Here is a 14,026-nt window from a genome sequence, read left to right on the forward strand (position 1 = left end):
GTGATGGACAGGGAGCCCTGGTGTGCTGCTATTCATAGGGCCGCAAAGAGGCAGACACGACTGAGCGACTGAACTGAACTGACAGTATATTGTTTGATTTCCACATATTTATGAATTTCTCAGATTTGTTTGTTATGATTTCTAATTTCATCCCACTGTAGTTGGAGAATATACTTTGTATGACTTCTACACTTTCAGATTGTGGTTTTCATTCTGTCTTACCTGTGATGGATGAGGATAAGAGGTTTGTGGAATCTTCCTGATGGGAGGAACTGGCTATGGGGAAAACTGGGTCTTGGTCTAGTGGGCAAGGCCATTCTCAGGAAATCTTAATTCCAATTTTCTGCTGATGGGTAGGGCTGTGTTCCCTGCCTGTAATTTGGCCTGAGGCCAAACGATGGTAGGGGGTACGGGTGACCTCCTCCAAAAGGACTTATGCCAGCATGCCACACCTCCCAGGACTGCTGCAGTCAGTGCCCCTGACCCTATGGCAGGCCACTGTTGACCCAAGCCTCTGCCAGAGACTCCTGAACACTCACTGGCAAGCCTGGCTCAAGTCTCTTGTGGGGTCACTGCTCCTTTCTCCTGGGTCCTGGTGCACACAAGGTTTTGTTTGTGCCCTCCAAGTCTGTTTCCTAGTCCTGTGGAAGTTCTGTGTTCAAACCCCACTGACCTTCAAAGTCAAATTCCCTGGGGGGTTCTCAGTCCCTTTGCCGGATCCCCAGGTTGGGAAATCTGTTGTGGGGCCGAGAACTTCAGCAACAGTGTGAGAACTTCTTTGGTGTAATTGTTCTCCAGTTTGTGAGTCGCCTGGCTGGCGGCTCTATTATGACTTCCTCCAAGAGAACTTAGGCCACATGCTGCGCCACCCAGGTCTGCTGCTGCTAGAGCCCCTGTCCCAGCGGCAGGCCACTGGTGACCATGCCTTTGCACGAGACACTCAAACACTCAAAGGCGCATCTGGCTCAGTCTTTTGTGGAGGTCACTGCACCTTTCCCTGGGTCCTGGTTGCACACAAGGTGTATGTCAAGGCTGTATATTGTCACCCTGCTTATTTAACATATATGCAGAGTTGTTGTTCACTTGTTCAGTCAGGTCCAACTCTTTGTGACCCCGGGGACTGTAGCATACCAGGCTTCCCTATCCTTCACCATATCCCAGAGGTTACTCAGACTCATGTCAGTTGAGTCTGTGATGCCATCCAACCACCTCATCCTCTGTCGTCCCCTTCTCCTGCTTTCTCTTTCCCAGCATCAGGGTCTTTTCCAGTGAGTTGGCTGTTCATATCAGGTGGCCAAAAGATTGGACCTTCAACTTTAGCATCAGTCCTTCCAGTGAGTCTTCAGGATTGATTTCCTTTAGGACTGATTGGTTTGATCTCCTTGCAGTCCAAGGGACTCTTCTCACCATAGTTCAAAAGCATCAGTTCTTTGGCACTCAGCCTTCTTTATGGTCCAACTCTCATGTCCATACGTGACTACTGGAAAAACCATAGCTTTGACTATACAGACCTATATCCAGAGTACATTGTATGAAATGCCAGGCTGGATGAAGCAGTAGCTGGGAGAAATATCAATAACCTTAGATATGCAGATGACACCACTCTTATGGCAGAAAGTGAAGAGAAATTAAAGAGCTCTTGATGAAGGTGAAAGAACAGAGTGAAAAGGTAGGCTTAAAACTGAACATTCACAAAACTAAGATCATGACATCTGGTCCCATCACTTCATGGCAAATAGATGGGGAAACAGTGGAAACAGTGATAGACTTTATTTTCTTGGGCTCCGAAATCACTGCAGATGGTGACTGCAGTCATGAAATTAAAAGATGCTTACTCCTCAGAAGAAAATCTATGACAAACCTAGACAGTGTATTAAAAAGCAGAGACATTACTATGCCAACAAATGTCCGTCTTGTCAAAGCTATGGTTTTTCCAGTAGTCATGCACGGATGTGACAGTTGGACCATAAAGAAGGCTGAGTGCCAAAGAATTGATGCTGTTGAACTGTGGTGTTGGAGAAGACTCTTGAGAGTCCCTTGGACTGCAAGGAGATCAAACCAGTCAGTCCTAAAGAAAATCAACCCTGAATATTCATTGGAAGGACTGATGCTGAAGCTGAAGCTCCAGTACTTCACCCTTGATTCAAAGAGCAGACTCATTAGAAAAGACCCTGATGCTGGGAAAGACTGACGGCAGGAGAAGGGGATGACAGAGGATGAGATGATCGACTCAAAGAACACAAGTTTGAGTGAACTCCGGGAGATGGTGAAGGACAGGGAAGCCTGGTGCACTGCAGTCCATGGGGTTGCAAAGAGTTTGATACAGCTGAGTGACTGAACAACAACAACACTTTCAAATTTACTGAGACTTGTTTTGTGACTTACCATTGTAGTATATCTCCTGGAGAATGTTTTGTGTATTCTACTGTTACTGGACAGAGTACATGTCTGGTGAGTCTAGTTGGTTTATAGCATTGTTCAAGCCTTCTATTTCTATCTTCTGTATGGTTCTATTCATTATTGAAAGTTGAATATTGAAGTCTCCAGATATTTTTTCCCCTTCAGGTCTGTCCATTTTTGCTTCATATAATTTGGGGCTCTGTTGTTAGGTAAATATAGACTTGTAACTATTGTATCTTCTTGAAGGAATAGTATCATGAAAACATGCCTTTCTTCCTTCTAGTAACAAATTTTGTCCTAGGTGTATTTTGTCTTAGTGTAGTCACTCCAGCTCTCTTTGGTTAACATGTGTTGTCTTCCTTTTTATTTGGGGGGTGTCTGTGTGTTGGGGCATGCTTTGAACACATAGGCAATTGACACCTCTGCCTTAACATTCATTAACTGCTTGTGCAAAGCCTCAAGGTCAGCCTGAGGTAAGAGCATAGGCCTCATATGTTTTCTGAGCATATGCAGAGCACCACATATGCATGGACTTCTAGATTCCCACCAATATGTTGGAGTTTTTCAAAGCCTTTATTTATATCTCATTCCCTTATTTTCCTTTTAAGTGTTTTGATTAGCCTATTGTTTGCCCCAGGTGTTATTTACCACCTCAGGCAGCTGCAAGATTAATCAATTGCCTCTAATTGTCTTTGAGAAAGTTTTGTCACTGGACAAGTTCAAAGTTAGGTTAAATAAAGACAGCTTTGCAAGTGGGCTCTTCAGGTAACCACCAGACTGTTTTCTGAGAATGAGACTTCATAGGAGCTCCAAATCCATTTTGTTGCTTCTGGTGGCTGCTTGGCTGTTAATTTTCATCATGATAACATGCTGTTGGTTTTCAAGGCCAGGGCAGAGCTGGAGAAGAGGGAATAGGAATGGTACCATATAAAAAGGACACAAAGCTTGCTTTCCTCAATAAGACTTGATCATTTTCTTGCATAAACACTCTCTTGATTATTTCAAATCTTTGATTAATTTCCAGAGTTCTGAAAAAGTTGATTCTAACATTTTGCCAGTCTTCTTACTGCTTTTCGGGTGCAAGGAATTTTTAGAGATCCTTTCACCAGCATTTTTACTGATGTGAAATGGGAAAAGTATTGAACCTGAAATCAAGGTCCTGTTTTTCAACTATTATCTTTTGGTTTGGGGCTTACCAGTTGATCAAGGAGTCTAAACTTGTATTTCTTTGTCTTAAAAATGTGGATGTAATTATTTACCTTTCAGAATTATTATAGAGATTAAGTGAGATAATACATTTAATAATGTGCTGAATAAAACTAATCTGTGAATCACTATCCCATGGAAGGACACTTAAGGCACTTAAAAGACAAAAATGAATAAAAAGATCATATAATATTGAGGTTTTTATTATGAAAGCAGAGCCACTTTGAGTATTTTGGGGAATAAGAGTTTTGCTAAAAGAATTAGGTTCTTCTCACATGATTGTGGGAAGGGAAGTGAAGGTGTAAAAGAGGGAGTAAGAGGATCAGGGAAAGAATCATTTACCATCTACTTGAAGCATTTGCACAAGTAAGTCAGAACTTACAGGGAAATCTGAGAAGCCAGGAATGTCCAGCCACTGAAATGGGAGGATGCATCAGGAACTTGTGGAGAGATCTGTGGAAAGCTGTTAGATCTGGCCTTCCCTGGTGGCTCAGATGGTTAAGAACCTCTCTGCAGTGCCGGAGACCTGGCTTCGATCCCTGGCTTGGGAAGATCCCCTGGAGAAGGAAATGGCAACTCACTCCGGTATTCTTGCCTGGAGAATTCCATGGACAGCAGGAGCCCGGCAGGCTACAGTCCGTGGGGTCACAAAGAGTCAGACATGACTGAGTGACTCACACGCACTTATCCATGACAACCTTCCAAGAGTAAAGGATGTTTGTTGCTTTACTTCTGCCATTCAGATCCTTAGCAAGTTTCCCTTCTTACCAACTCTTAACATGAAATCAGAAGGAAAAGAGATTTTAGGAAACATAGTTCCCAGATTAAGCAAGTACATAGCATAATCCAGTACATATGATTGTGCAATGGTTTAACCCTTTTACTTGAAAGTTTACATATTTGTAAAGTGCCAAATTCTAATAGGTCCAGAGTATTGCATTGTATTGTATTTATTTATCTTTTTTTGACTACACTGCTTGGCATGTGAGATCTTAGTTCCCCAACAAGGGATCAAATTTACTGGACTGCCAGAGAATTCCCAGGCCCAGAGTATTTTAGAGATTATGTTACATAGGTAATGAATAATTTCTGATTTGAGGGAAAACTATAGCTTCTTCAAAAGAGGTTCAGATAGTGAAGCATTCTGAGAGGATGTAAGAACAAAAATAACTAGAAATAATAAACATAAAATACAAACATTTATTTTACATACGTTGTTTTAATAGATGAGTTCCTTACTGAAAATTTTCTTAGTAACAAGTTACAGTGTTAAGAGTGTGTAATTTCCAATTGGATTTTGGTTGACATCGGCACATAATTTTTTAGTTTCTTGTGTTTTAGTAGCATGTCATCAAGACTGTTAAGGTCTAATGGGATGGTGAGACAGTCAGGGTCCATGCAGACTGAATTACACTATAGGTCCATGTAATTCTGAGGAGAGATAGGGAAAGTCCACTTCTTTCTGTGCTACGTCAAGCCCACCGCATTTGATGTCTGGTTTTTGGGTAGAGAAAAGCGTATTTGCTGATATCAGTCCCTGCTTGGCGTATGTCAGGGACTGTGATGATTTACGCCAGTAAAATGAAACAGTAGCTATAATTAGGGCACCATTACATTTTGTTTATAATAATCTATGACATTTCCCAGGACCCGTCTGTGTTCTCAATTTAAATGGGCAGATTAAATTGCACACACGTGCAAATGCACACTCTTTGCAGTGTTTCTCAAGTTTTTGGTAGTGGCACACGTTTCTGTAGTTTACATAGATATATATATATATATGTTTGAAATTTCTCTTTTAATGAGAAGAAAGTTTCAAAGGCTTTCACTTGGCCCTTTATTCCAAAGTAGCCCTCACTGTGGGCTCTGCTTCTTACTGGATGTATGTAATTTCACCTCTGTATTCAACTAGTAACTACTGGGTGGGTTCAGAACTTACTAGGCCTACAGTGGGATGGACTAACTCCCATAAACCTCCTAAATCAACATGGTGATAATCTGAGTCCTCAGGAATTAATGTAACTAAGATCCAATCAACCCTGAAAAGAGGAGGTATTTCTTTTTCCTCAAGATACAATTACCTGGTCAATGATTATAATTACCTTTTGGGAAAGATTAGGGATGAAGAATTATGATATATACTTCTTACATTATCACAGGGTCCTTTCTCACTAGTATTGGGTTGCTTACTTATTATTTATTTGTATGTTTATAAAAGACTCTGAGTCTGTGAAATGACTCAGGGATAGGAATTGGGTGAAGGTCAGTGTTTTAGAGGTTATTCAGGTCAGACATCTGGTTTCCAAACCTAGATTTTTTTTGTTTTTTATAAGTCTTATAAAGATCAAGTTTGTCCTTAGATGGCTGTTTATCTAGTTTGGTTCAAAACCGTCATGATCAGTTGGTCATCACCTTTGATCCATGCAAGTCTAACCATTCTACCTACCATTCTAGCTGTGCCTATTACAAAGAAAAATGGTCATCTTTCAGCTAGAGGTTCAGTGCTATGAGTAAGTCTCTACTACCTTGGCTTTTAATCATTCCCATTGAAATCAGGAAGCTCATTTCAACAGAAGGACCTCTCAGCTTCACCTCTCAGCTTACACTGGACATCTGCTATAGCACTTTTCAAAATGCTGGTACTCTCATGTACAGTGTATTTCTCCAAGTCAGAGTGAAAGAAATAACCCCTTGACCCTCATGAGGACACAGGTAGGGTGAGTGAACAAGTAACAAATGATAAATTAACAACAGCCTTTTCTTCTGAGTTGTTGGATTCTTTCTTCATATTACACCAAGGCGTTTTTGTCATCTCAGCTTTATTTTTGGCTGTGTTTGTGTCTACATTTTAGTCAAACAGTTGAGCAAATAGTTTGGAACCATCCCCAGCTACTCAAGCACTGTCAACCAGAATCTTCTGATGAGTATCTAAATTCAGCTGATTTAAAATTACGATCCTCTTTGTCTATGGTCTAGCCCCCTTACAATCTTTTTCCCATGGTCTCCAGGTTTTCTCTCTAGAAAGTAACAAAATCTTGCAGTTCTTTTTGTGTATATGTCTGTAAGTTTGGCAACAGTGTGGGGTGGGGGGCGTTGCTAGATATTAGGAGAATTGGCGTGCTCTTGCAAGGTAACTCCCTGAGGTATAGTTGTCACATTGTCCTTAAGTAGGTAAGTAAGACAGGTGGCACCTGTCTTATCACGCAGAGGAGGATTGCATCTGCTGGTGTAGGAAACTCCATAGTTTGGAGGTTTTCTCTTATCTGGGTCATTCCAAACGTCCCCACTTAAATTCTTGAGTCTGGCTCTTTTGTAATCAGTGGCCCCTTCTCCTGGCCATGATGAAGTAACTGATATTAGAGTAACCCTCTTGCTTTAAACAACTTAAAATTATCATTGGTATGTAACAAACCACATCAAAATACAGTGACTTAAAACAATAGCAGTCTTTTATCTCTCATTGTTTCTATGGAATAGAAATTTAGGAAGACAGCTTGTGACATGAGAAAGGTGAGATGATACAATATTAAGTCTAAATGAACTTAGATAAATTAAAGATGCACATGACTAGCCCTAGAGCAATCATGAAAATTAAATGCTCAAAAGCCAAGAGGGAATAGAGGAAACAAAATGAATGGCTAAAGATGGAAGGCAGGAGAAGGGGGTGACAGAAGATGAGATGGCGGATGGCATTATCGACTCAATGGACATGAGTTTGAGCACACTCTGGGAGATAGCAAAGGACAGGGAAACCTGGTGTGCTGCAGTCCATGGGATTGCAGAGAGTCGGACACAACTGAGCGACCAAACAACAGCAAAGCATATTTGGTTAACTCCATCAAATGCCCTGACTTTTATATAGAACTCGTGAAACTGAATTCACTCTGTATCATAATTCAACAATCCTACAAGAGCAGCCCTTGCATCTGATTTTTGGCTATACCAGTTTGGCAGCTATTGGGAAAAGGAATTCTTTCAGGAAATCGCCTGGCTCTCTGACCTAGCGGATTTAAAACCCTGAGTGTCGTTTTCTTTTTTGTGCTTCCAGCGCACTTAGGAACAGTCCTGTGCTCCCTCACAGTGTCCTGTCACCGAAACCGCGAAAGCCTTGATTAGATAGGTTCTTCACTCCAAATCATTGCGGATGTAATTTAAGCAGCCTCTTCATCACCGGATGTCATGGACTACTGATGTTAAACCCTGTCATAATCACTGGATCCCCGTTGTTTTCAAATCTAACCAGATCAGATCACCAGGCACAGAGTTTCACTTCTTTCAGGAGTGCATTGACTGTAATCACTTCTGTACCCAGTTACTGTAATGGTTATTATTTAATTGCAGACTGCAGAATCCACTCTAACAGTTTAAAGCAGAAGTGAGAGAGTGTGGGTATAAAATTTCAGTGCCATGCTGCCAAAAGAAATGCTTTCAACTACACTGTAAGGTAGTAAAAATCCTGCTGTTGGTACAGTCTGTGGTGCACAATGTGGCTGAATACATATATATAGAGAGAGAGAATATAAAATATATTGAAATGTATTGAAAAATCAATTTATTGAATATAGAATTACAGTTAGACACATTAATAGCTATTGTATTATTATGAATAAAGGAATTACATGAATTATATTTGAAAACTTCATTTTTATTTTGACTGTTTAGAACTTAGAACTGTTTTCCCATCTAATCTGTTTTATGAATTCTAGTTTCATTTTCAGACTAGGCCTAAAAGACCTACATAACCTGTGCTGTATCAAAACCACAAAAGAGACGGCATCCAAAGACACCTTGAGAAACACAGCTGTCTTTTAAAAAAATCTCACCAAAAGTAGACTGCCCAAGAATTACAGATATGTAGAAAATAAAATACACAGACTGAGATTGCCAGCCCCTCAGGGTAGGCAGGGTCTGGTCTACCCTTTTAGCTACTGGAGGCTGGCTTCCTGGGTAGCTTTACCCTCTAGCTGCTCCATGGCTGTCTTGGCGTGTGTGGTGACCCCACTGCTGTTTATGTGAAGCTATTTGTATGAGGATGGAAAGTAGAGCTAACACCCTGCTTCTTGCTGTCTGTTGAAATTAATCAGAATTGGACAGGGGTGGGGGATTTGGGTAAGATGTTGTAACAAGTCCTGAGTTAGCTTGTGACAAGGTGAATCCGAATTGTGGACACATGGGACTAATGCCCAACCTGTGTATTGAGGATGGTCTGTAGTTTCCAAAGTGAATGGACTGTCTGGAAGCAGATAGATCTTGTGTTGGCAGATTTTATCTGTGAGGCAAAGTGTAGTTTGCTTAAGAGGCAGGTGTTTAACAATGGCTATTAAATTGTACAGTCTTCCTTCTTTTGTAAATTTTTCAGCAATCCCAGGCTCCCTGAGCAAAGCATGTCAAAAAAAGGGAAAACATTCTATTCACTCCTGTTGAGTGGAGGAGATTTAAAGGTTCTGCTTTAACAAATGGTCACAGTGGTGACAGCTAGAACAAGGGAGTGGGAAAACGGGGAGCTGAATGATGCCCCCAGTATCATGAAGTAATCTCTGTTTGATGCCTTTCCTGGAGGGTTCACATGCCAGCAAAGCATCTTCACCTCTTTTTTTTTTTTAATTAATTTATTTATTTTTATTTATGGTGTGCTGGGTCTTTGTTGCTGTGTGAGTGCTTTCTCTAGTGACGGCGCTCAGGCTTCTCATTGTGGTGGCTTCTCTGTTGCAGAGCACAGGTTTTGAGGCTTCAGTAGTTGTGGCACACAGGCTTCGTTGCTCCGGGAAATGTGGGATCTTCCCAGACCAGGGATCGAACCCATGTCAGGGAAGCCCCACCTTATACTTCTTGTTCCTCAGTTAGTTTGTACCGTATTTATCTTCTGTTGTTTCTTTTTTTTCAGCCTGTGTCCTAGATGCATGAAATAAGCAGATCATCTCAAACTTTTAAAATAAAATTTTGGGTCATGTGACACAAAAGACTGCATAATGTGCTGAAAAATAGGCATTGGTCGCTGTTCAGCCATTTATTTATTTTTGTCGTTATCTCTAGGCGGAAGAAATCCTGAGGCAAGAGCTGGAGAAAAAGGAAACGCCAAGTCTATACTGCTTGCTCGGAGATGTCCTTCGAGACCACTCTTACTATGACCAGGCCTGGGAGTTGTCTCGACACCGCAGTGCTCGAGCCCAGCGCTCCAAAGGCCTCCTCCACCTGCGAAGCAGGGAGTTCAAAGAATGCGTGGAGTGCTTCGAACGCTCAGTGAAGATTAATCCCATGCAGGTTGGACAGTTCATAAATCCTCGTCTGCTCTCATCATTTCTACTTTTCTTTAATTCTAATTCTTGCTGAATGAATACCCATTTTCTGTCGTAAAGACTGGTGAGCTCATCTCTGGGCTAAGAACCTAGACTCTAATACACTTTTTGCTTGTCACCAAAAGTGGACAGGTTGGTTTTCTCTTACTCACTTTCTTTTGTGTTTCTGTTATTCACGTTTCTGTTTCATTTTGTTATTTTTCTCTGTTAAGTGTCCTTCACACAAATACAACTATTAAAGTTGGGGTCCATTCTGAGTAGATATTCTGGGAAGGCAGTGAATGATTGTCAGAGTTACAGACAGTGTAGGACTCGTCAAGTAATTGCTGATGTCAGTAGTGAGAAACAAACTTTCATATAAATAAAGTAACATATAGAATGGATAGTTGATCATTTTAGGAAAAAGTGTCTATGTTTGTATTACAAATACAGAAATATTTTAAATTGTTTAACATTTTTCAAGGTTTGAAAAAGTAATACAAAAGGAACCTGGATATTTAAAATAAGTGACAAGATAAATCCATAGGAGAGGACCTGATTTTGAGGGGAAAGAGATCAACTTACTTTTTATTTAATGATACTCAATTAGTAAGATTATTTTAGTCCCAGAAACAGTGTTTTTTCTTTTAACCAGACTTTCTTTATGACTGCCTTCCCAATCACCAAAGTCACATATAACTGTAAACCATGCTTCTCATAAACATGCACACTGACTTGATTTAATTTTAGTTATAATAGTAACTTAGAGTCAGCTACCTTTGCTGATGAAGGTCTGTATAGTCAAAGCTATGGTTTTTCCAATAGTTATGTGTGGATGTGAGAGCTGGACTATAAAGAAGGCTGAGCGCTGAAGAATTGATGCTTTTGAATTGTTCTGAAGAAGACTCTTGAGAGACCCTTGGACTGCAAAGAGATCAAACCAGCCAATCCTAAAGGAAATCAACCCTGAATATTCATTGGAAAGACAGATGCTAAAGCTGAAGCTCCAGTACTTTGGCCACCTGATGCAAAGGGCTGACTCATTGGAAAAGACCCTGATGCTGGGAAGGATTGAAGACGGGAGGCAAAGGGGATTACAGAAGATGAGATGGTTGGATGGCATCACTGACTCAGAGTAGACATGAGTTGTGCAAAGTCTGAGAGATAGTGAAGGACACGGAAGCCTGGCATGCTGCAGTCCATGGGATTGAAAAGTGTAGACGTGACTGAATGACTGGACAGCAATAGTCAGCTACTAATGTTTACTAAGCAATTACAATGAGCCAGTGCCTCACTGGGCATTTTGCCAGTATTTGGACCCAGTCTGACTCCAGAATGAATGTACACTCTTTTTTTTTAAGTGGTAAAAAGCCTGTAGCATAAAATTTACCGTCTTAACAATTTCTAAGTGTACAGTTCAGTAGTGTGAAGTACATTCACTTGTGTGGCTATTGCAACTCTACGCATCTCTACAACTTTTTTCAACCCCTGAGAACTGCTCTGCTTTCTGTCTCTGAATTTGGCTCTTCTAAGAACCTCTTATGAGTGGAGTCATACAGTATTTGTCCTGTTGTGACTAGCGGGTTTCACTGTGTCGTACCCTCATGGTGCATCGGTGTTGTGTCATGTGCCAGACTTTTCTTTCTTTGAAGGCTGAATAACGCTCCCTTGTATGTCCACACCAGTTTTTATCCATTTGTTTGTTGACGGCCACTGGGGTGTTCCTCCTTCCTGACCATTGCGAATAGTGCTGTGATGAAAGAGATTGTGCGGAAACGGTCGCTTTTGAAGTGGGTAGATTTGAGGCATGTCTTTTGGCAGCAACCATCCAATAAATGTGCACAGGTTTGTTTGTTTGTTTGTTTTTTGCTGTACTGGGAAGCTTGCAGGATCTTAGTCCTCTGACCAGGTATTGAACCCCAAGCCGTGGCAGTGAAAGTGCTGAGTCCTGATCCCTGGACCACCAGAGAATTCCCTAAGGGCATATCTTTTTCATTGAAAAAAATCGGGAAACATTTTTTTCAGACAGGTTGCACTAATTGCTTACTTCCTTCAGTCTAGATAGTGAATACAGTGCGACTTTTCCTAGTTTGTGGGCTGGTGAGAGGCCTGGAGAAGAGAGGAAGACAGGTTTAGAGCACCAGCAGAGAGTGGCAGTTGCATTTCTCGGCAAGGATGCTTAACATGGAGTTGGTTTTTGTTGCCAGCTTGCTCTAACTCAGAGGTTCTCAACTGGGGACGATTTTGACCCCGGGTCCTTTGGCAGTGGGAGGTGAAGGGTGCACTGCTGACATCTAGTGGGTAGGGACCAGGGATGCTGTTAAACATCCCATAATGCTTAGCACACCCCCCCTGCAATAAAGAATTATTCAGGCTAAAATGCCAGTAGGGCCAAGGTTGAAAAACCCTACACTAACTTGATTATCACTGGGCTCTGTTTTTTTTTGGTAGAAACTAGAACTCATCACTGTGTTATTAAAATTTTACTTTTATGGAAAACTGTGTCATATCTTTGCTTATCTGCTTAAAGTTTACTCAGCCACAGCTGCCATAAGAGGTGGGGAGAATAAATTCCCTCAGTTAGTCTCCATCATCTGAGTTAAATCAGCGCTGCCTACCTCACACACATGAATTATTTTCTGAGCACATAGTCTCTGCTTAACATCCACCCATAACATTGTCCTCCTGCCTCACCGGCTTCACCTTCTTTTGTTTGTTTGTTTGCAGGTTCCTAGGTCTTAGTCCTTGAGCCTTATTTCTGTCTACACTCCCTCCCTTGATCTCATCTAGTCCCATAGCTTTAAATACACTGTCTATGCAGACAACTCCCAGAAGTTGATTTTCAGTCCTGTTCTCTCCCTGGAATTATAGATTGCTGTATCTCACAGCTTCCTCAGTGTCCCGTTTTGTTCCTCTGACTTAACATTTTAATATAAAATATCATTCTAGAAGCTTTTGCTGCCAAGACCACTGCCATCCCTATAAATGACATCCCATTACAAATAGCTGTGAAAAGAAGAGAAGTGAAAAGCAAAGGAGAAAAGGAAAGATATACTCATTTGAATGCAGAGTTCCAAAGAATAGCAAGGAGAGATAAGAAAACCTTACTCAGCGATCAATGCAAAGAAATAGAGGAAAACAATAGAATAGGAAAGACTAGAGATCTCTTCAAGGAAACTAGAGCTACCAAGGGAACATTTCATGCAAAGATGGGCTCAATAAAGGACAGAAATGGTAGGGACCTAACAGAAGCAGAAGATAGTAAGAAGAGGCGGCAAGAATACACAGAAGAACTGTACAAAAAAGATCTTCATGACCAAGATAATCATGATGGTATGATCACTCACCTAGAGCCAGACGTCCTGGAATGTGAAGTCAAGCGGGCCTTAGAAAGCATCACTATGCACAAAGCTAGTGGAGGTGATGGCATTCCAGTTGAGCTATTTCAAATCCTGAAGGATGATGTTGTGAAAGTGCTGCACTCAATATGTCAGCAAATTTGGAAAACTCAGCAGTGGCCACAGGACTGGAAAAGGTCAGTTTTCATTCCAATCCCAAAGAAAGGCAATGCCAAAGAATTCTCGAACTACTGCACAATTGCATTCATGTCACGCTAGTAAAGTAATGCTCAAAATTCTTCAAGCCAGGCTTCAGCAATATGTGAACTGTGAACTCCCTGATGTTCAAGCTGGTTTTAGAAAAGGCAGAGGAACCAGAGATCAAATTGCCAACATCTGCTGGATCATGGAAAAAGCAAGAGAGTTCCAGAAAAACATCTATTTCTGTTTTCTTGACTATGCTGGAGCCTTTGACTGTGTGGATCACAATAAATTGTGGAAAATTCTTCAAGAGATGGGAATACCAGACCACCTGACCTGCCTCTTGAGAAATCTGTATGCAGGTCAGGAAGCAACAATTAGAACTGGACATGGAACAACAGACTGGTTCCAAATAGGAAAAGGAGTACGTCAAGGCTGCATACTGTCACCCTGCTTATTTAATTTATATGCAGAGTACATCATGAGAAACGCTGGGCTGGAAGAAGTACATGCTGGAATAAATTTGACAGGAGAAATATCAATAACCTCAGATATGCAGATGACACCACCCTTATGGCAGACAGTGAAGAAGAACTAAAGAGCCTC

At 41.2% G+C, this 14,026-nt stretch overlaps 1 protein-coding gene across 5 annotated transcripts in view; it reads left to right on the plus strand.

The window, feature by feature from the left end:
* The window catches only part of TTC27 (tetratricopeptide repeat domain 27), a 178,116-nt gene that overhangs the window by 107,041 nt on the left and 57,049 nt on the right, over window positions 1-14,026 (plus strand). For all 5 annotated transcript variants that reach the window (XM_018055099.1, XM_018055101.1, XM_018055098.1 and 2 more), the window contains exon 13: window positions 9,640-9,867. In XM_018055099.1, the coding sequence (XP_017910588.1) occupies window positions 9,640-9,867 (228 nt within the window). The remainder of the gene's footprint in view (window positions 1-9,639; window positions 9,868-14,026) is intronic.

Source organism: Capra hircus, chromosome 11 (genome assembly GCF_001704415.2).
Source record: "Capra hircus breed San Clemente chromosome 11, ASM170441v1, whole genome shotgun sequence".
NCBI classification, from domain to species: Eukaryota; Metazoa; Chordata; class Mammalia; order Artiodactyla; family Bovidae; genus Capra; species Capra hircus.